Source organism: Halichoerus grypus, chromosome 7, assembly GCF_964656455.1.
Source record: "Halichoerus grypus chromosome 7, mHalGry1.hap1.1, whole genome shotgun sequence".
Taxonomy (NCBI): Eukaryota; Metazoa; Chordata; class Mammalia; order Carnivora; family Phocidae; genus Halichoerus; species Halichoerus grypus.
This window is the reverse complement of record NC_135718.1, coordinates 1,469,232-1,492,029: the sequence shown is the minus strand read 5'-3', so window position 1 is coordinate 1,492,029 and position 22,798 is coordinate 1,469,232. Positions and strand designations below refer to the sequence as shown.

At 46.3% G+C, this 22,798-nt stretch overlaps 1 protein-coding gene across 2 annotated transcripts in view; it reads left to right on the top strand.

The window, feature by feature from the left end:
* Nucleotides 1-4,646: 4,646 nt before the first annotated feature.
* Nucleotides 4,647-22,798, top strand: part of PPP2R2D (protein phosphatase 2 regulatory subunit Bdelta) — a 55,258-nt gene continuing 37,106 nt past the window's right edge. The window contains exons 1-2 of one of the 2 annotated variants that reach the window (XM_036070118.2): nucleotides 4,647-4,804; nucleotides 4,911-5,003. In XM_036070118.2, coding sequence (XP_035926011.1) covers nucleotides 4,798-4,804; nucleotides 4,911-5,003 — 100 coding nt within the window. In that variant the 5' untranslated portion in view covers nucleotides 4,647-4,797. Of the gene's footprint in view, nucleotides 4,805-4,910; nucleotides 5,004-22,798 lie in introns of those variants that run through there. The other variant, XM_036070120.2, reaches the window with a different exon arrangement.

Below are 22,798 nucleotides of genomic sequence, written 5' to 3'. Positions count from 1 at the left end.
CCTTCCTTCCTTTCCTCATTTGGAGAAAAATTCAGGGAAGAGTAAAGAAAAAAATACGGGATGAAGTTTAATGCCTTGCAGAGCTCCAGCAGGAAGGAGGCAGCGGATTGTGGAGGGAAGGATGTTTATAGCAGCTTTATTCATGATTTCCAAAACCTGGAAATGACCAAGATGTCTTTCGGTAGGTGAATGGATAAATACACTGTGGTTCGTCCAGACCATGGAATATTATTAATGATAAAAAAAGAAGTTATTTACCAAGCCATGAAAACACATGGAGAGGGGCACCTGGGTGGCTCAGATGGTTAAGCATCTGCCTTCGGCTCGGGTCATGATCCCAGGGTCCTAGGATCGAGCCCCACGTCTGGCTCCTGGCTCAGCGGGGAGCCTGCTTCTCCCTCTGCTTCTCCCTCTGCCTCTCCCCCTGCTCGTGCTCTCTCTCTATCTATCTCTGTGCCTCAAATGAATAAATAAAAAATCTTAAAAAAAAAAATCTCTTATAAAAAAAAAAAGAAAACACATGGAGAACCTTAAATGCATGTTACGAAGTGAAAAAGCAAATTATAAAACATTCTGGAAAAGGTAAAATTATGTAGACAGTAAAAAGATGAATGTTTGCAGGGGTGAGTGGGGGAGAAGAACAGGCAGAGCACAGGGGATTGTTAGGGCAGAGAAACTGCCCTGTATGACACCATAAGACACATGCATTCTGCGTTTGTCCAAACCCAGGGAGTGAGCAGCGTGAAGAGTGAACCCCTATGGACCTCAGTTTAATGATACGCCAAGGCAGGCTCGTCCTGGTAAAACACGTACCATTCTGATGAGTGACTTTGATAGTGGGGTGGGGGTGCTGGGCAGGTGCTGGGGCAGTGAGCATGTGGAAAATCTCTGTGCCTTCCTTCCCATTTTATTTGTAAACCTGAAAAATCTGCCTTAAAAAATATTAAGTCCTTTTAAAAAAAGAATCAGAGACGCAATTCCAGGCACTGCACTCTGTCAACGACACGGCTGTGCATCGAACGATGAGGGTGAACAGCCAGTGGGACACACACTCTGGGGCTTCCTACGGCCGCTCCCTCCAGCCCACGTGGCCACCCGAGCAGCCCACGGAGGGTGGACCGGGACTCCCTGCACTTGAACAAATCTCTAAATCCCGTGCATTTTACAATGGAGGACTGTCCTCTCTGCTAGTAGGGCACGTCTGAGATCACTCTGAGCTAGCTACTAAATCTGAACTTGAAAACAATCCACATTCAGCATTCTAAATGGCAGGTAGTCACTGAAATCTAAATAAATCAAAGACATTTTAAAAATAAAGGTGTCCAGGGAAGAACAGTGAACAGGGTACCTTCCTCTGTGATTTCCTTCAAACTATTAAGATATATGGTTCTTGTTAGGTTTGGTGGAAAATTAGATGTATGTTAAATTAGACTTAAAAATCAACGTATTGAGACATAACTCACGTAAAATAAAATGGACCCACTTTCAGTGTATAGTTCAATGGGTAGTCCGACAGCCGTATACACCTGTGTAGCCATTTCTCCAACAAGATATGGAACATTTCCATCACCCCAGAAAGCTGCCTTGCTTTGTCCCAGTCGATCCCCTCCCTACCCCACGGCCGTTCCTGCCCCATCACTGTAGAGCCATTTAGCTTCTAGACTTCAGCGTTCTCCATAGAAAGAGAGCCAACAGGGTCTATGTGTATGTATTAAGAGGCTCTTATTGAGGAATTGGCTCACATGATTGTGGGTGCGCAAGTGTGATATCTGCATGGCAGGCTGCAAATTCAGGCAACAGTTGATGTTGCTGCCTTGAGGCAGAATTTCTTCCCTGGGAAAACCTCAGTTATGTGTTCACGATGCCTTCCACTGATTGGACGAACCGCCCCCTGCCCCCCATTCTCAAGGGTAATCGCTGCTAATCAAAGTCAACTGACTGTAGGTGTTAATCACATCTACCAAGTACTTCCATGGCAACATCTATATTGATGTGCGATTAAATAACTAGGTACTGTGCCCTAGTCAAGCTGACCTAAGACTATCACTCATGATAATACAAGTGGAATTACACATCATGTATGACTTTGAGTCCGGCTCGCTTCATTCAGCATGACATTTCTGAGAGTCATCCCTGCTTGTATCACTACCCCAGTCCTTTTTATTATGGAATCATATCTCTTGCATGAATATAGCAGGCTAGATTCTAATACACGCCAGGCATTTCACAATTTGGCCACAAGATCTCAAAATAATCAAACAAGAAAATTGCCAAACGCCAATTAGAGTCCAGAGTAACTCACTGAGATATTTAAACCTCTTCAGATCATAAAAGAGCTAAAAATCTCTCACTGGTCAGTGGGCGCACAGGGGGACGCAAGGAAGGCAAGCACACTGCTTTCAGGAATATGGTGCCTCTGTGTGGCCTCTGATGCTTGTTAATTCTAATTTAACAATCGCTAATTCATGAAAGAATATGGCCTAAACTGAAGCCAGACACCGTGCTATTGCTTCAAAAGACCTATCTGTAACACGCGTTAGAACAGCATTTTGTGGGAGAGCCTGAGAGTTAGCTAGTCTTCTGACTGCTCAGAGGCGGACTGGCTAAATCTACACATAGAAAAGGAGATTGCAGCCCCGTGTCTCTGCTCCTCTTCGCAGCCAAGTGTTGTTACTGCCTCCAACGGCTCTTCTCTCACTTTCTCTGGAACCCTCTCACAACAGATTTGCACGGTCCACTCCACAGGAGCCGCTCTTGTCCCCTCAGCCATGACATCCCAACTGCTACAACCAAACGGCCCATCCTCAGCATTCATCATGCGGCGTTGAGAGCCAGCCACTCCTGCCCCTGTCTTCACCGGGCTCGGGACTCCGTGTGCTTCTGGTTCACCATTATTCCTCCTCAGCCTCCCTCGGGGTTCCGTCGGGGTCCTCTTCCCCATCCGCCCTCTCGTCTGGGGTGAGCTCGCCCAGTCTCTCCTGGTTTGAAATGCCCGTAGACACTCTCATCCTCTGAATTTATGCCTCCAGGCCCCAACTGCCTTGAGTACCAGACTTCTATGAGCAACTGCCTTTGCCTCAGCTCTGCAAGTTCTCAACCAACCTCCGCCCCTGCTCAGCTGCTCCTTCTGCAGCCGTTTCCATCTCTGGGCAAGAAACTCCTTTCCACCAGGTGCTCAGCCCACCGAAGCGCAGCCATTCCTGATTCCCTTCTTTCTCTCACACTGCATCTACCTCATCTGTAAATCCCAGGGGCTCTGCTCTTCAGGTGCTCATCCCTGATATCTGACCTCTTCTCACCCCCCACCAGCACATTCATGACCCCCCAACCCTCATCCCTTTGCCCAGGATGACCCAACAACCTTGTCAGGAGGCTCCCTGATCTGACCGTTGGACCCTACAGTCTCTTCCCTAAAGAGCAGCCACCACACTGGCCCTGTTAAAACCCAGTCATCACAACCGCCCTCTGCTCATGGCCCCACGGCCTCCTATCCTGTGTGGAGTCCATCCCACTCCCTGGCACACCCTTCTGCGCGTGGCCCCACGGATTGCTCCCTCATTTCCCTGATGTCCTCTCCCATCACCTACTGCTACACTCCAATCCCTCCTCCCCTGCTTTATTTTTCTATGCAGCCCCATCTGACTTACTACACACTTTGCATCTTTTCTCCGTTGTTGTCTGTCTACCTGAGACGTACAAGCTCCCTGAGCGCAGGCTTTGTTTGCTCTGTGTACGGCCACACCCCGGAGACGGTGAACAGCGTGTGGCATGTAGCAGGAGCTGACCAGTAAATGGTATCTTTAGAGTGGACAAATGTTCCTATTTGGGAATGATCATCTTCTAGTGGTGTGATATGGTCACTGCCAAAATTTACAATGAAAGAAGTATGTTTTCAGATTCATAAAACCCACAAATGAATAATCCCTCCATATGCCACAAAGACAACCACGAATGAAAGAACAATGGGTCACATCGTACTGAAACACCAAAAGTTTCCCTAAGATTGTATCCTGGGGCTCAAAGAACCTCTGAACTAACAATTTGGTAGACAACGTGAGACCTGTGCAGCGCTGCGGTCAAAGGGGGGACACAGAACTCCCGGGGAGCGCTCGGTGTTTGAGAAGAAGCATTCATAGCGGGGAGGACGCGCACAGGTGCGGCGCGGCCCCGGTGCTCCGTCCGCCGGCCTCCGAGCGCGCCCTCCATTGGCTGCTCCGCCCAGGGACCGCGCTCCCATTGGCCGAGGCTCAGACTGGGGGCGGGCCCGGCTTGCGCTGGGGGCGAGGGCCTCCTCGAGCCCTCCCACGACCCCGCGAGAGAGGCTGGCGGTGAGCGGCAGCCTAGCGGCTGGTCTGCGAGGGCGCGCCCACCGCGAGTCCCTGCAGCCCCGCCGCCCCGGACGCCCCCGTCCCGTTCGGGATGATGCCGGGCTCGGGCCGGGGGGCGTGGCGCAGCAGGAGGCGGCCTGCGCAGGCGCAGTCGGCGCGCCCCGCAGCCCCCGGCAGCCCCCGCGGCCGCGCGCCGCGCCGCGCCCCGCCCCGCCCACGCAGGGTAGCCTCCCGGCGGCCCCGCCCCCGCCCGGGCCTGCGGAGGAGGCGGAGGGGGATGACGTCATCGAGCGGAGCGACGGGCATTGGGCGCCATTTTGAAAAGGGAAAAAAAAAAATCCCTCCCCGGCAGCCGCGGCGGCGGCGGCGGCGGCCGGGCTGAGGTGCTCGGGCGGCAGCAGCGCGGCGGCCGCCTCCTTCGTGCGCCGCCGCCTTGGTGTCCGCCCGCCCGTCCGCCGGCCGGCCGGCCATGGCAGGTGAGGGGCCCGCGCGGGGCGGGGCGGGCGCCGGGTGGGGGTCCCGGGCGGGGGGTTGGACGCGGGGCGGGAGCGGGGCCCTGACGCGCCCGGTGTGTGTTCGCAGGAGCCGGAGGCGGCGGCTGCCCCGCGGGCGGCAACGACTTGCAGTGGTGCTTCTCGCAGGTCAAGGGGGCCGTCGACGAGGACGTGGCCGAAGGTAAGGCCGCGCACCTGGCGCGGGGGGACGGGCTCCGTCGGGCACCGCCGCGCGGGCGCACGGGTGCCCCTCCCCCACCCCCGGCCCCCGGCGAAGCCCCCGCTCCCGGCCTGCGGGGCGGCCCCGCGGGGTTACGTAAGGGAGCCAAGGTCACGGAGCCTCACGAGGAGCGTCCCGGGCTCCTCCCAGCGCAGGTGGCTGCCGGCTGCGTCCGGTGGCGCCGCGGCGGGGCGGCTGCAGGCCGGTGGGAGGCGGTGGGACGGGCGGCCTCGCCGCGGCCGCCGGCGCCGTTCTGGGGTTCGTGGCGTGCTCGCGGCTCTCCCGCCGCACGCTGGTTTCAGAGTTCCCGGGGTTTTGTTCCCGACTGCCCTAGTCGTGACCTTCCAGGACGCGGGGCGCGGGGCTGCCCGTCCGCTCCTCCCGCCGGTACCCGAGCTGACTGAGCGGCTCGGTCCGCAGCGACGCAGCCACCCTCCCCTGGGCGTCGTGCCGTCGGTCGCGGACAGGCGCGGTCTCCACCGGAGTCACACCTTCCTTGCCCCCAGGAGCGGGGACCCTGAGCGGCGGGCCTCCCGCGACCTTCGCTCCCTGCCCCTCCCCCCCCGGCAGCGTGACGTCGGGAGATTCTCGGTTCCCGGGACGAACCGCGCTCGGATTGCTGAACACGTAAAACTGCACTTCAGGACATTTGTAGGGATGTGTACGATTTGAGGTTTGAAACTGGGTGGTTTTGTATAAATGATCGGTTTCTCCTACGTTCACTTAAGGTGTGTTAGTTTGTTTTACGTGCGCCGAGTGCGTGACGGTTCACGTCCACCGTTTTTACCGGGAGTAAAGCAGAACGCACTTGTTTGGAGTGTGATGCCCGTCTCCATCCCTGGTTTCCCTCTTCTAAAAAAGTGTTGACGAGCTGAATGAATTAACGGTGAAATCTGACTGAAATGGTGTGTTTTCAGTGGGATGTTGCACTTTGAAAATGGTATTTAAAAAATCTTCACAGAAGTAATTTTGTTCCCTCAGTCAAACTGATTGGAACTTTCTGCAGTTTTAAATCCCTACTTCACAGTTTAGAATAGACCTAGAAGTTTGGTGTTGCAAGTTGTCTTTTTTTGTAAGGTGTCCTTGTGGTCATTACTTGGTGTTTTTCGGCTGTGTGTGTGGACTTCCTGCGGTCTCCCGCGCGGGCTCTGGCCGTGGCGCTCGGGGGGGCAGACGCCTCTGGGCTCCGGGGAGCTGCGGCGGCGTGTGCGGAACTGTCGATTGCCGTCGAAGTCGGTGATGCAGGAAGCGGGATTGTCAGCGCCTGGGGACCGTTGAGCAAGGAGCGTAAAGAAGCTTGTGCCCAACTCAGCCGCGACGGAGAACTGTTGGGAGGACGTAATTACGTTGGTAATCGGAAGGAGGTTCTCGGGCCCCGATGCGTGGCGCCCTTGAGTTGTTGAGGTCTGTGGCCTGTGCTGTTTGTCCTGGCCTGCGCCCCACATGGAGGAGCTCCGCTGGAACCCCGCGGGGTGGGTGTCTTCTGCTTCCCCACGACTGAGGCGCAGGCGGGGCCCTGTGCCCCGAGGGAGGGCGGCTCCCGCAGCAGGAGGCAGCTCAGGGCTCCGTGCCTGAGCAGGGCGTGCAGTGGACAGAGGCTTCTGATTTCCTCGTTGTTTTTGAAACTGATAGTTCGGGGGACTGGAATCCAGCTCCTGAAGGAAGTATGGTACTGTGTAAAGTTTGATGGCTTTTTCTTTTCTAAGAGTGGGGTTTTGCTTCGGCACGGGCCAGGTCAGCAGAGCACCGTGGGATTTCTCATCTCCTGCAGGTAGGAGTGGAGCTAGGCTCAGAGGAAACTGGTAATTGTCCTGCTGCTGACAGGATGCAGGAGTGACGGTCACTGCTCCTCCCCCTGCGGCTAGCTGCTTGTGGCTGTGGTCATCACCCTCTGCAGGTGGCATAGGCGAGCTTTGATGCCCAGAGAAGCAAGAGTCAAGAGTAAAACCTGGGGGAGGCTTCCAAAAGGAAGTGAGAAATGGTTTGTTAGCTTGTATCTCCAAATCCTTGTGCTCCAGGTCGCCAGCGCTGTGTGGAAGCTGTTAAGTATCGTGTAGATTTCCACGTGTGGTGCTCAGTCACCATTGCCCAGTCCCCAGGCCCTACGCCCTTTCCTTGGGCAACTTCCACGGGACAAATACCTTTTGCAGATGCCACACGATATTACAGTCCTTTGCTAGTCTGTCTCCTCCAGCTTGAAGGCTGGCTGCCCCCCCCCCCAAAAAAAACACCTTGTAGAGGACGCCGTCTGGGGTAGTTACAGCCAACAGACACTGAGTGCTCACTCTGCTCCTGATGTGCCTCTGTTACCTGGATCCATTAGTTCCCTCTTCACGCAGGCCTAGGAGAATGGGCCTGTTCTTCCCAGTTCTAGATGTAGAAGCCGAGGCACCGAGGGCCGTTGAGTTGGTCAGCAGCCACTGTAAGGGCAGAGCCAGGGTTTGAAGCCAGGCCGGCTGGCCCCAGACCCCATGCGTGCTGGACTGCTTCAGGGACCGTCTGTGGCCAGTCCTGCTGCAGCCCTTGCTGGGGGACGTGGCTGCCAGCCTTGGGACGGCTCTTCTAAAGCTCACAGGAGCCCTCACTGGCCGGAATTGTAGGAGATGGCTTCTGACTTCTGAAAGCAAATGAAAATGAAATGCCTTGAGAGGAAGTACCTATCCCAGGGTTGGAAGGTTAGGAACAAGGGTTAAAACATGGCCACCAAAGAGCAGATGTCACAAAGACGATTTGATGGGAAGAGCCTGACACCCCCGCACACCCAGCAGACGATGCAGTAATTTTGTGTGCAAGTTACTTCAGCATGATTGTACTTGCCTTCTTGCAGGGAAGCTTTGGGTCCTGCTGCCTTTGCACACTGATTGCTTTTCCAGAGAAACAGTGGGGAGGGCTGGAGAGGGCTTTGTAGCTATGACCTGGTTTTATAGCTTTCTGTATAGCTTGATGGCCGCTGGTTCATCATCGGTAATTTCACGTGTCTTGACTTTATACTTGATGGTTTTGTTTTAATCTGTTTCTTAATCCGTGATCTGGTCTGTGGTCTTGAATTGGACGTTAATCTTTTCCTAAAGAGATAAAACTAAAGGTTCATCTGTAATTCCAGCTTAAGTCTGGGGAGTTGTATAAATCCTATGGGTATCTCGGTGACGTGGTACGGCCTTTCTAAAGGGGTTTATGTAGATATATTAGTAGAGGAAAACCTTGAAGTTGGGGAAGGGAAACAAAAATTAAGGGCACTTGGGTATCAATACCAGGAAGATACTGTGTTTCATGGGATGTGAGCTACATCTGATTTCGGAAATGTTAACATGTGTAGGAACCTGTGCTCCCTAGAATCAGTGAAATCCAGTATTTGTGAATGCAAAACTTTTCGATCATATTTATTATTTTTAGGGTATTGTGGGTTTTTTTTTCTGTACATAGAAAATGATCATTCAGTATTTATCATTGGTTTTTTTTTTTAAGTTGTGATGGGACACTGTGTCTGGTTATTTAAAGTATTCCTAATCTGATACATTGTCTGCATTCCATTGTAGGATTCCCATTTACTTAATATTTGTATCTGTGCCATTGAAAAAGTCCTCCAGGAAAGCATCTTGTGGGGGAAAGCCATCAAACAAGAAAACGATCTAGTAACATTCTTGCTGTTTAATTTAGGAGAGAGCTTCATGGGGAGATTGTGTCCTTAGGAAATCAGGTGTGTGTGGTTTTCCTAAGATTAAGGCATTTCACATACTTAGGAGCGCAGCTACATTGTAATGCTTCTGAAATCAGGCTGCATGTTCAAGAAGCTGGACTGATCTTAGTTATGTAATCAGATGTAAGTGTAAGATTTATGGTAATATTAAATCATACTCCTCAATTTTCTTTTTTATTCCTTGGTTTTAAAAGTCTTGTTTTGATGGGAAATTCTGGGTTTAGTTCATGTCTGCCATTTATCGGGTGTGAAGGCCCATTCTGAACCTCAGCTCACTTATCTAGAAATTATATCAAAAGATTTTTGTCAGGGGGCGCCTAGGTGGCTCAGTTGGTTGGGCATCTGCCTTCAGCTCAGGTCGTGGTCCCAGAGTCCTGAGTGCTGAGAGTTCCGAGTCGGGATCCCTGCTTAGCGGGGCATCTGCTTCTCTCTCTCCCTCTGCCCCCCATGCTCGCTCACTCTCTCTCTCAAACAAAGACATAAAATCTTTAAGGAAAAAAAAGAAGAAGAAGATTTTTGTCAGGATTAAACACTCTGCAGTGCTTTTGTTTCTTGCAAAGTGTTGTTTGAGTGTTAGGTACGATTGTTAATTAATTCTCATGTATTTTAGGGTGTTTGGGTTTGGTTGTAGCTGTATGTAGACCTAAAAATCACAGTTTCTTGGTTTTTCCTGATTTCCCCCGTCTCTTCACTCACCCTAGATCCCTTCAATTAGGCCTAACCTCTTGGCTTTTCCATTATTACTCGGTGCTCCTTTCTTGCTCGTATTTCTTGCTTATACTCTGTGATCCTTGCTCATGTTTCTTTCCCGACTGAGAATATTCTTTGTTTCCTGCCTACCTTCCACACCCTACTTACTAGTCCTTTTCACGGTCCACTTTCTTTACAAATCACTGTTCAGCCACTCTTAACACCTCATGTTCTGTCTTAGAGTGTGACCTTTCCCTTTACTTAGCATATCGTAGTATTTAGCCCTCGGCTTTATCCTCCTTGTTTTTCCCCAGTTTAGCACATGGGTTAGGCTTGTCTCTTCAACTTGTTACTCAGGATATGGAAAGGCATTTGGTACAAATCCCAATTCAACCCTCTTACTAGCTTTGTGTTAACTTGACGGGTTACTTCCCTTGTGGTGTTTCTTCTGTACAACTGGGATACTATTCCCTGTGGCCGTTACAGGTTGTTAGGAAGGTTCCACATAAATGCAGGGAAAGCTCTGGCAAACAGGCACGCACAGTAACTGGTAACTGTGGGAATGTTATCCTAGGAGATGCTCTCGCATAGAAGAGCTTACTCTGTGTTGCTCCCGGGAGCCAAGTGAAGAAAGTGAAGGGTGTTATGGGGACCGGCTTTCAGCTTAGTTCATCTGAAAGTTCACGACTGTGTCCTGAAGGGCAGCTGGTGTGGATGTTGGAATAGAGAAACCCCGTTCCTGTCTCCAGAAGCCCTCTCTTGAGACAGACAGGTCATTGCCCCCTCCTGAGAACAGAGCAAGTAGAGGGAACTTGCTTGAAGTGTCCCAGACACAGACTTGGGTGGGGAGTGAAGGGGAGGAAATCAGGGTGTGGCAGGGGGAGAAAGGGAAGAGAAGAAGAATGTTCCAGATGGAGGAGGCTCCAAGAGGAGATTGGAGAGAGCATGGGGCATTCTGGGAAACCAGAGTGCTTGGCCGGCTTTCTGTAGAGAGGGGAGTGGCCGGCCGTGTTGAGGGGCTGAGTGGGAGGGCCAAAGAGTGCTGAGTAACAGCCTTGAGCACCATGCTGAGGACTTCGAATTGTATCTGGAAGTGATCTCCTGATCACAAGCCTTTAAGATTCTAAGCAGAAGAGTGACATCAGCTTTACCTTTTTTAGGGAGGTCACTCTGGCCCTAGGAGAATGGTTGGTGAAGGGGGAAGAATGGAGGCCAATAGGAAGTTACTGCCTGAATAAAGGCTGGAAACGTGGGCTTACTCGAAGTCAGAGGTCTGCAGATGTTTTTTTTTGTAAAGGGCCAAATAGTAAATATTTTAGACTTTGCAGGCCAGGCTGTCTCTCTGGCAGCTCCAGAGCTCAGCTCTGCCTGTGTAGCTGGAAAGCAGCCGCAGACCCCACAGAACCAAGGGGCGCGGCAGTGGGCCAGCATCCCTGTTAAAACAGCGGAGGCCGGGTTTCACCCTCAAGTTGTACTTTGCCAGCCCCTGTGCTAAACCAGTGGTTCTCAGAGCCTTTGGTTGCAGGAGGATCAGGGAGCTTGGGTTTGTATGGGTTATATCTGTCAATATTTACTGTATTTGAATTAAAACAGAAGAACTTAAAACATTTATTATTTCACTTTAAAATAATAATGAGTCTACTACATGTGAACATAACATCTTTAATGAATAACAACTTCCCCAAAACAAACAAAAGATTTAGTGAGAAGACTGGCATTGTTTTACATTTTGGAAACCTTAAGTATAGGGGTTAATAGAAGACAGCTGGATTTTCAGATGCTCTGCTTCTGCGTTCCATGTGTTGAAATTATTTTATTGAAATATATGAAGAAAATTTGACCTCACACTTGTATGTAGTTAGAGTAAGAATGAGTTAATAGCCTTTTCATAAAATTCTGGATCTTCTTTAACACTACTGCAAAACTGAGCACGTGGTGGTTTCTTCAAGTTCAGTTATGCTTTAGAACCTGAAACTGTCATTGAATTTTTATTCCCTGTTATGTTAAAATCCATTATTTTTGTCCTGTACTTTGAATGGATCTCTTGCTCATGTATGTGATTTGGTAACATCATACTTTGGTCATTTGGATCAAGTGTTCCAAATACTGGTACACTGGGTTATTCAGAGCTTCAAAATGTTCATACATTTCATTATAGAAGATCAAAGAAAATCACGTTTGTTAATGTCACAGCTGATTTCCTCAGAAAAGTCTTGAATCGGGAAGTAATAGAAATAGATACAAGTTTTCCAGAATTCAAATTTCCTCTTGAAAGTGTGGATATTAACATTGGCAACAAATGCTGTCAGTTATTTTCTGTGAAGTGAGAGGCTCCCTTTGTTCATTTTCAGGAAACTTCTCTGCCAGATACCCAAGTCTGAATAACCATAGTTGGTGAGTTGTTCTTTCACGTAAAAATGGCATTCCAGGAGAAGAGTGACTCGTTCAGCTTGCAATACAGACAACTGTGCATGTGCTTTTCCTTGAGACAGTCACTGTACTTGGAGGTGGGGCAGACGTGATTTATGCATAGTGACCATTTTACCACAAAGATATTAAAACAACTCATACCAAAGGATTGGGATTGAGTAAAATTAATGAGTTTGACTGTTTATCAGGACAGCCCTAGGTGAGACTGGCTTGCTTGCTTTCGTGCCTGTGCGTGCGTGCGCGAGCGTGTGTGCAAGTGCGTGTGCACGCTCCGCTGCCCAGTCGTGCTGTAAGCAAAGGTGCCACCAGTTTCCACCACCCTTGCTTTTGTTCATCCGTGCAGATGGCAACACGTTAGTAGGAAGATCATTCTGATCTCAGGGACCTCTGGAAGGTTCCTGGGGACCCCCAGGGGTCCACAGACAACACTTTGAGAACTGCTGCTTTAAAGTGAGCTCTAAGCAGTAGGAATAAAAGATAGGGCAGATTTCAAGATCAGCTGTCCTTTCTCATCTTTACTGGATTTTATTGTTTTTGTCACTATAAAAGCAGAGCATTCAATATTTAAAGAAAAATTAAATGATATGGATGTATAAAGAGTAAAAGTGAAATGTCCTCTTCACTGCCGTCCAGGAATCCTCCCCAGAAGTAACTACTCTTAACTGTTGTGTGTGCATTTTTAGACCACTTCCTATGCATTTATTCATTTCTATTTTAAAACTTAGTTTGTATATAAGCAGTTTTGTTTTTTGTTTTTTTTTCCAAAATGTGAATCCTGTTATAAACGTTGTTTTGCACCTTTTTTGCATCCCTAGTATGTAATTTAAGATTTTACAGTGACCCAGGCTTTCTGCTGAGCTGTGTACATAGCTGACCTCGTTGACTGCTGCAGCCACTCCGTGAGATAGAAGTGCTCCTCTTGCCTTTGTCTGGTAAATGAGAAAACTGCCTCTCGGGAACATTAGTCACTTTGGCCAAGGTCACAGAGCTAGTGGGTGCTAGCGTCAGGATCCATCCAGTCCAGGTGTTCTGAGTCCAAAGCCCATACTTAAATAATTTTAACCATGCTGTCTTGTGGCATAGCTCTGTTTGGTCTCTTTTGATGGCTGGATATTGTTGCATTATACTAATTAGGTCATCTATTTAACTAGTCTCATTGGTGGTTTCCAGTTTTTGCTGTTACTAAAGATGCCACGGTAAATAGTATAGTCGCCCACCTGCCCGTGCGGGAATTTCTGTGGCTAGATTCCTAGGAATGGACACACTGGCAAATCTTGATGCTGCCAAATTGCCCTCCCAAAGACGATGCCAATTTAAACCTTCCCCAGGAGTTCTCTTTACCCCATTCACTGACTGAGAACATCAGGCTTTTTCATGTTAGCTGTCTTCACGGCAAATCTAATGCTGTAATTTGTGTTTCCTTACCAGTTAGCAACAGAGGCTTTTTATTGACGATTTGTTTCTTCTGTGAATTGTTAGATCACATCATTTCTCCGGTTTTCACCTGAGCTTTTCGAAAATCAATTTTTAAATTTTTTTTTTTTTTTAAGATTTTATTTATTTGCAAGAGAGAGAATGAGAGACAGAGAGCATGAGAGGGAGGAGGGTCAGAGGGAGAAGCAGACTCCCTGCTGAGCAGGGAGCCTGATGTGGGACTTGATCCCGGGACTCCAGGATCATGACCTGAGCTGAAGGCAGTCGCTTAACCAACTGAGCCACCCAGGCGCCCTGAAAATCAATTTTTAAAAGCTCTTTATACATTATGAATAGTAACCTCTAAATATTTTTTACTATAAACCTTGAATTTTAATTCTTCTGCCCCCTAGTTCATATGCTCTCCTACCCAGAGTTAAGTCTGCTAAACATGTATCTTTTACAAGGGGATTTTTTGTTGCTATTGCTGCTGTTGGAAATTAAGGAAAGTCAGATCTGTGTGTGGGTCAGTAGTGGTTTAGACTGCGAATGGTAAGTGGGACAGGAAGGGTGGCTCATAAATTGAACATAAATAGAAGCTGGAGTTCAGAGCTCAGAGGCGGGGACCAACCCTGAAAACAGAAATCCTGGACAGGGCCTTGGGCTCAGAGCGTGGAACAGACTGTGGCCTGCTTGATCTCCATCCGTCAGAAAACCACAACTAAAATAGGGATGCAGGTGTGTGAATGCACAGAACACGTTTGTCTTTTTTTTTTTTTAATATTTTATTTATTTGACAGAGAGAGACATAGTGAGAGAGGGAACACAAGCAGAGGGACTGGTAGAAGGAGAAGCAGGCTTCCCACGGAGCAGGGAGCCCGATGTGGGGCTTGATCCCAGGATCCTGGGATCATGACCTGAGCCGAAGGCAGACGCTTAACGACTAAGCCACCCAGGCGCCCCACGTTTGCCTTTTTCTAAATTTTGCACAATACCGAGCATAATGTTGGCCCACAGGACATGTTTTAATAAATTGTGAGTTCTCAGTCCTCATCTTTGCCCCAAAGGTAGCAAGTTCCCAGATGATAATTAGGAAATTTGGGGTGAAAAAAGCAGATGAGAGGTCTTCATCTTTAACCTTATCTATAGGCATGTAATTCACTTTTAAAAGGGGTAAGTGAAAGAGTTAATATAAATCATCAAAGAAATGGTATTGAGCAAAGAAATTTTAAAGTAGTGGTGAGGTTTTACTTTTGTTTGACATTTCTGGAAAGAGTATCTATGCTCATTTTTTGGAGGGCAGTTTAGCATATGTGTCTGTTAAACTTTTTTTTTTTTAAAGATTTTTAATTTATTTATTTGACAGAGACACAGCGAGAGAGGGAGCACAAGCAGGGGGAGTGGGAGAGGGAGAAGCAGGCTTCCCGCGGAGCAGGGAGCCCGATGCGGGCGGGGCTTGATCCCAGGACTCTGGGATCATGACCTGAGCCAAAGGCAGACGCCTAACGACTGAGCCACCCAGGCGCCCCTGTAACTGTTAAACTTAAAGCCAGGTTGCAACCCCATGATTCCACCTGCAGGAACCCTGCAGGAGCATGCCAGCACTGCAGGATCATGTGTTTACAGAGTTGTGCACTGTGCAGCAAGCAGACATCCGGAAAAACTGAAATGCCCAAAAGTGGTGAAGTGATTAAAAGCATTATGGTAATAAATGAATGAATGAATGAATAAAAGCATTATGGTATGCCCATATTGTGCATTAAAGGGGTCCATACCTGTCGGAAAGCAGTCTGTGACATGAGGTTAAAAACAGCAGCTTGGGGCGCCTGGGTGGCTCAGTTGGTTAAGCAGCTGCCTTCGGCTCAGGTCATAATCCTGGAGTCCCAGGATTGAGTCCTGCATTGGGCTACCTGCTCAGCAGGGAGTCTACTTCTCCCTCTGATCCTACGCCCTCTCTTGCGCGCGCGTGCGCGCGCGCGCTCTCTCTCTCTCTCTCTCAGATAAACAAATTCTTTAAAAAAAAAACAACAACAACAGCTTGCAGAACAGCATTCCGCTGTAAAACGGAGTGTGGTTGTAAATGCATAGGTGTGAAGGTGCCCTGCCCAGTGGTTCACAGTGGGGGCCTGTGGAGAGCAGGGGCTCACATTTACACTGACGAAGGACGTCTGCTTTTATGCCATATGCTTCTGTATTGTTACGTGTTTCACACCAAGGATGCATTGTGTTTTGTAATGATAAGGAGAAAAGGGCCCCTAAGAAAAGGAAAAGACTAGCTCTCTAAGAATGAACCCAGGAGAGTTCCCCTTACTGCTCATGAGCACCTGCTGTTTGGGCTGGTCTCACTGTGTGCGAAAACTCCCTGAACACTGCCGCTGACTTTTCATGTTTCTGCTCCCGGCATCTCGAATGGCAAAATAGATATCCATAAAAGCACACCCTTTAAAAAGCACTGGTATCATTAACTAGATTTAAAACAAAGCCAAACAATAACCTAGCTAATAATTATTGAAAAGTGGGGGGGCTTCAATGCCTTTTGTGCATCCCAGTGCATTCGTAAGTACACCTAACTTCATAAAGCGGCGGGGGCTACGTCCAGCTTTGTTTCTGCTGTTCACAGTAAGCCATCTACCTGCATGTTTTAAAGAAATGTTATGATGTCATTGTTTTCAGGATACACCTTACATGTAGGAGAAGTATTTTAAATCTTCAGACTGTTTGCCACCTCATATTTTGATAAACTCTGTAAGTTACCTTTAAACAAAATAACCTACATACATATTATTAACATGATACAATAATAATAAATAGTCTTGCTTTCAATATCTGGTCTTATTTCCTTCAGATTTTCTTCTTTTTTTTAAATTTTATTATGTTATGTTAATCACCATACATTACATCATTAGTTTTTGAGGTAGTGTTCCATGATTCATTGTTTGTGTGTAGCACCCAGTGCTCCATTCAGTACGTGCCCTCTTTAATACCCATCACCAGGCTAACCCATCCCCCCACCCCCCTCCCCTCTAGAACCCTCAGTTTGTTTCTCAGAGTCCATAGTCTCTCATGGTTCGTCTCCCCCTCCGATTTTCCCCCCTTCATTTTTCCCTTCCTATTATCTTCTTTTTTTTTTTTTTTTTAACATATATTTTTTGTTACAGAGGTACAGGTCTTTGATTCATCAGTCTTACACAATTCACAGCACTCACCATAGCACATACCCTTCCCAATGTCTTATCACCCAGCCATCCCATCCCTCCCACCCCCCACCACTCCAGAAACCCTAAGTTTGTTTCCTGAGATTAAGAATTCCTCATATCAGTGAGATCATATGATACATGTCTTTCTCTGATTGACTTACTTCACTTAGCGTAATACCCTCTAGTTCCATCCACGTCATTGCAAATGGCAAGATTTTGTTTTTTGTGGGTTTTTTTTTTTGATGGCTGCATAATATTCCATTGCATATATATACACCACATCTTCTTTATCCATTCATCTGTTGATGGACATCTTGGCTGTTTCCATAGTTTGGCTATTGTGGACATTGCTGCTATAAACATTGGGGTGCACGTACCCCTTCGGATCCCTACATTTGTATCTTTGGGGTAAATACCCAGTAGTGCAATTGCTGGGTCATAGGGTAGCTCTATTTTCAACTTCTTGAGGAACCTCCATACTGTTCTCCAGAGTGGCTGCACCAGCTTGCATTCCCACCAACAGTGTAGGAGGGTTCCCCTTTCTCCGCATCCCCGCCAACATCTGTCCTTTCCTGACTTGTTAATTTTAGCCATTCTGACTGGTGTGAGGCGGTATCTCATTGAGGTTTTGATTTGGATTTCCCTGATGCCGTGTGATGTTGAGCACTTTTTCATGTGTCTGTTGGCCATTTGGATGTCTTCTTTGGAAAAATGTCTGTACATGTTTTCTGCCCATTTCTTGATTGGATTATTTGTTCTTTGGGTGTTGAGTTTGATAAGTTCTTTATAGATTTTGGATACCAGCCCTTTATCTGATATGTCATTTGCAAATACCTTCTCCCATTCTGTCGGTTGTCTTTTGGCTTTGTTGACTGTTTCTTTTGCTGTGCAAAAGCTTTTTATCTTGATGAGGTCCCAATAGTTCATTTTTGCCCTTGCTTCCCTTGCCTTTGGCGATGTTTCTAGGAAAAAGTTGCTGCGGCTGAGGTCGTAGAGGTTGCTGCCTGTGTTCTTTAGGATTTTGATGGACTCCTGTCTTACATTTAGGTCTTTCATCCATTTGGAGTCTATTTTTGTGTATGGTATAAGGAAATGGTCCAGTTTCATTCTTCTGCATGTGGCTGTCCAATTTTCCCAACACCATTTGTTGAAGAGACTGTCTTGTTTCCATTGGACATTCTTTCCTGCTTTGTCAAAGATTAGTTGACCATAGAGTTGAGGGTCCATTTCTGGGCTCTCTGTTCTGTTCCATTGATCTATGTGTCTGTTTTTGTGCCAGTATCATACTGTCTTGATGATGACAGCTTTGTAATAGAGCTGGAAGTCCGGAATTGTGATGCCGCCAGATTTGCTTTTCTTTTTCAACATTCCTTTGGCTATTCGGGGTCTTTTCTAGTTCCATACAAATTTTAGGATTATTTGTTCCATTTATTTGAAAAAAGTGGATGGTATTTTGATAGGGATTGGATTGAATGTGTAGATTGCTCTAGGTAGCGTTGACATCTTCACAATATTTGTCCTTCCAATTCATGAGCATGGAACATTTTTCCATTTCTTTGTGTCTTCCTCAATTTCTTTCATGAGTATTTTATAGTTTTCTGAGTACAGAATCTTTGCCTCTTTGGTTAGATTTATTTCTAGGTATCTTATGGTTTTGGGTGCAGTTGTAAATGGGATCGACTCCTTAATTTCTCTTTCTTCTGTCTTGATGTTGGTGTATAGGAATGCCACTGATTTCTGTGCATTGATTTTATATCCTGCCACTTTACTGAATTCCTGTATGAGTTCTGGCAGTTTTGGGGTGGACTCTTTTGGGTTTTCCACATAAAGTATCATATCATCTGCAAAGAGTGAGAGTTTGACTTCTTCTTTGCCGATTCAGATGCCTTTTATTTCTTTTTGTTGTCTGATTGCTGTGGCTAGGACTTCTAATACTATGTTGAATAGCAGTGGTGATAGTGGACATCCCTGCCATGTTCCTGACCTTAGGCGAAAAGCTCTCAGTTTTTCCCCATTGAGAATGATATTCGCTGTGGGTTTTTCATAGATGGCTTTTATGATATTGAGGTATGTACCCTCTATCCCTACACTCTGAAGAGTTTTAATCAAGAAAGGATGCTGTACTTTGTCAAAATGCTTTTTCTTCATCTATTGAGAGGATTGTATGGTTCTTGTTCTTTCTTTTATTAATGTTATCAATCACATTAAATTATCAATCACATTGATTGATTTGCGGATGTTGAACCAACCTCGCAGCCCAGGAATAAATCCCACTTGGTCGTGGTGAATAATCCTTTTAATGTACTGTTGGATCCTATTGACTGTATTCTGGTGAGAATTTTTGCATTCATGTTCATCAGGGATATTGGTCTGTAATTCTCCTTTTTGATGGGGTCTTTGATATTGGGATCAAGGTAATGCTGGCCTCATAAAATGAGTTTGGAAGTTTTTCTTCCATTTCTATTTTTTGGAACAGTTTCAGAAGAATAGGTATTAATTCTTCTTTAAATGTTTGGTAGAATTCCCCTGGGAAGCCATCTGGCCCTGGGTTCTTGTTTGTTGGGAGATTTTTGTTTTTTGTTTTTTAATTGGGAGATTTTTGATTGCTGCTTCAATTTCCTTAGTGGTTATAGGTCTGTTCAGGTTTTCTATTTCTTCCTGGTTCAGTTTTGGTAGTTTATACATCTCTAGGAATGCATCCATTTCTTCCAGATTGTCTGATTAGCTGGCATATAGTTGCCCATAATATGTTCTTATAATTGTTTGTATTTCTTTGGTGTTGGTTGTTCTCTCTCCTCTTTCATTCATGATTTTATTTATTTGGGTCCTTTCTCTTTTCTTTTTGATAAGTCTGGCCAGGGGTTTATCAGTCTTACTAATTCTTTCAGAGAACCAGCTCCTAGTTTCATTGATCTGTTCTACTGTTCTTTTGGTTTCTATTTCATTGATTTCTGCTCTGATCTTTATTATTTCTCTTCTCCACTGGGTTTAGGCTTTATTTGCTGTTCTTTCTCCAGCTCCTTTAGGTGTAGGGTTAGGTTGTGTATTTGAGACCTTTCTTGTTTCTTGAGAAAGGCTTGTATTGCTATATACTTTCCACTTAGGACCGCCTTTGCTGCATCCCAAAGATTTTGAACAGTTGTGTTTTCATTTTCATTGGTTTCCATGGATTTTTTTAATTCTTCTTTAATTTCCTGGTTGACCCATTCATTCTTTAGTAGGATGCTCTTTAGCCTCCATATATTTGAGTTCTTTCCAACTTTCCTCTTGTGATTGAGTTCTAGTTTCAAAGCATTGTGGTCGGAAAATATGCAGGGAATGATCCCAGTCTTTTGGTACTGTTTGAGACCTGATTTGTGACCTAGGATGTGATCTATTCTGGAGAATGTTCCAAGGGCACTGGAGAAGAATGTGTATTCTGTTGCTTTGGGATGGAATGTTCTGAATATATCTGTGAAGTGCATTTGGTCCAGTGTGTCATTTAAAGTCTTTATTTCCTTGTTGATCTTTTGCTTAGATGATCTGTCCCTTTTAGTGAGGGGGTTGTTAAAGTCCCCTACTCTTACTATTATTGTTGTCGATGTGTTTCTTCGATTTTGTTATTAATTGGCTTATATAATTGGCTGCTCCCATGTTAGGGACATAAATATTTACAATTGTTAGATCTTTCTGTTGGATAGACCCTTTAAGTATGATATAGTGTCCTTCCGCATCTCTTATTATAGTCTTTGGTTTAAAATCTAATTTGTCTGATACAAGGATTGCCACCCCAGCTTTCTTTTGGTGTCCATTAGCATGGTAAATGTTTTCCACCCCCTCACTTTCAATCTGGAGGTGTCTTCGGGTCTAAAATGAGTCTCTTGCAGACAGCATATTGATGGGTCTTGTTTTTTTATCCAGTCTGATACCCTGTGTCTTTTGATTGGGGTATTTAGCCCATTTACATTCAGGGTAACTATTGGAAAGATATGAATTTAGTGCCATTGTATTGCCTGTAAGGTGACTATTACTGTATGTTGTCTCTGTTCCTTTCTGGTCTATGTTACTTTTAGGCTCTCTCTTTGCTTAGAGGACCTCTTTCAATATTTCTTGTCGGGCTGGTTTCGTGTTTGCAAATTCCTTTAGTTTTTGTTTGTCTTGGAAGCTTTTTATCTCTCCTTCTATTTTCAATGACAGCCTAGCTGGATATAGTATTCTTGGCTGCATATTTTTCTCGTTTAGTGCTCTAAATATATCATGCCACTCCTTTCTGGCCTGCCAGATCTCTGTGGATAGGTCTGTTGCCAGTCTAATGTTTCTACCATTGTAGGTTACATATCTCTTCTTCCGAGCTGCTTTCAGGATTTTCTCTTTGTCTCTGAGACTTGTAAGTTTTACTATTAGATGTCGGGGTGTTGACCTATTTTTACTGATTTTGAGAGGGGATCTCTGTGCCTCCTGGATTTTGATGCCTGTTTCCTTCCCCAAGTTAGGGAAGTTCTCTGCTATAATTTGCTCTAATATACCTTCTGCCCCTCTCTCTCTTTCTTTTTCTTCTGGGATCCCAATTATTCTAATGTTGTTTCATCTTATGGTGTCGCTTATCTCTCGAATTCTGCCCTGGTGATCCAGTAGTTGTTTATCTTTTTCTCAGCTTCTTTATTCTCCATCATTTGGTCTTCTATATCACTAATTCTCTCTTCTGCCTCATTTTTCCTAGCAGTTAGAGCCTCCATTTTTGATTGCACTTAATTAATAGCCTTTTTGATTTCGACTTGGTTAGATTTTAGTTCTTTTATTTCTCCAGAAAGGGTTTCTCTAATATTTTTCATGCTTTTTTCAAGCCCAGCTAGTATCTTCATAATTGTCATTCTGAACTCTAGTTCCAACATCTTACTGATGTCCATATTAAGTAGGTCCCTGGCAGTCGGTACTACTGCCTCTCGTTCTTTTTTTCTGAGGTGATTTTTTTCCATCTTGTCATTTTGTCCAGAGGACAATAGATGAATGAGAGAACAAAATGCTGACAGGGTTAAGGACCCCAGAAAAATATACACTAAACCAATCAGAAGAGACCTTCCAGAAAGTGGTCGCTTTTCTGTTCAGAGAGTTGGGGCTATTCTTTTCTTCGATCTCCTGTTGAGTTTGTAGGTGTTCAGAATGGTTTGATAACTATCTAGCTGAATTCCTGGGACCAGACAAAATTTAGGTCTCCTACTCCTCCAACATCTTGCTCCTTCCTGCTTCAGATTTTTTTAAGAAGTAAAAGTTACAGGGGCGCTTGGGTGGCTCAGTCAGTTAAGCGTCTGTCTTCAACTCAGGTCATGATCCCAGGGTTCTGGGTTCGAGCCCGGCATTGGGCTCCCTGCTCAGCGGGGAGCCTGCTTCTCCCTCTCCCTCTGCTGCTGCTCCCTCTGCTTATGCTCTCTGTCTCTCTTTCTCTCTGTCAAATAAATAAAATCTTAAAAAAAAGTAAAAGTTACAGTTCAAGTTGAAGTCCTTTTTGTTAACCCCCAAATCCATTGCTAGCTCCTCTCTCTGTTGCCCAGTGAACTGGGGAGACCCTGGGCCGTCGGCCTCATCCCAGCCTGTCCCAAAGGAGTTTCCAAAGGTTCTTGGTCTTGTCCTGAGAAGGAATTCAAAGACAGACACAGCCCGGCAGACGGGGAGGAGAGCCACACAAGCAGGAAAATCTATTAAAAGGAAAGCACACTTTGGAGAGCCAGGAGCTCTAGGGAGAGAGGGGGCTGTGTGACATGGGGGTCGGCTTTCTGTCTTTTTTGGACAGTTGTTAACAAGGGGGAGGAATACATGTCACTTGGGATAGGGATTTCTTGGAAGGAGGTTTGCACCTTTTCTTCCTTGTTTTCTTCCTTGTCAGAGGTCCCATCCTGGCACCCACCATCTTGGGCCTGTCTGGTTTGATCCAGCTTCTTGTGGGGTCTTCCAAGACAGACTTCTGACCCTCCCTGTTGCTGACCTCCGGGTACCCCATTAGAACCTAACTACCTGCCTCATCCCCTTCCCTCACCAGCGGCAGCTTCTGCCATGAAATTGGCATCTAGACTATCCCCACTTACAAATTTGTACCAAAACAGATGCACAGCTCACCATTTACAGTGTTTCATCAAGCAAAGATGACTGTATCCACTTTACCCCCACTGTTGTTGCTGTTTGTCCAGCTCTCTCTTGTCAGACCTCAGTGATCTGATTGTTAGAGATCACATTTCTTAGGTTTTGACTTTATGGTACCAGAAAGGATGTGTCTGTCACTTTTTGAAGTCTTTGGAAATGTCAGAGATAGTCCTGGTAGGAGTAGTAGTTACCAAAAATATTTTTTTTAAGATTTA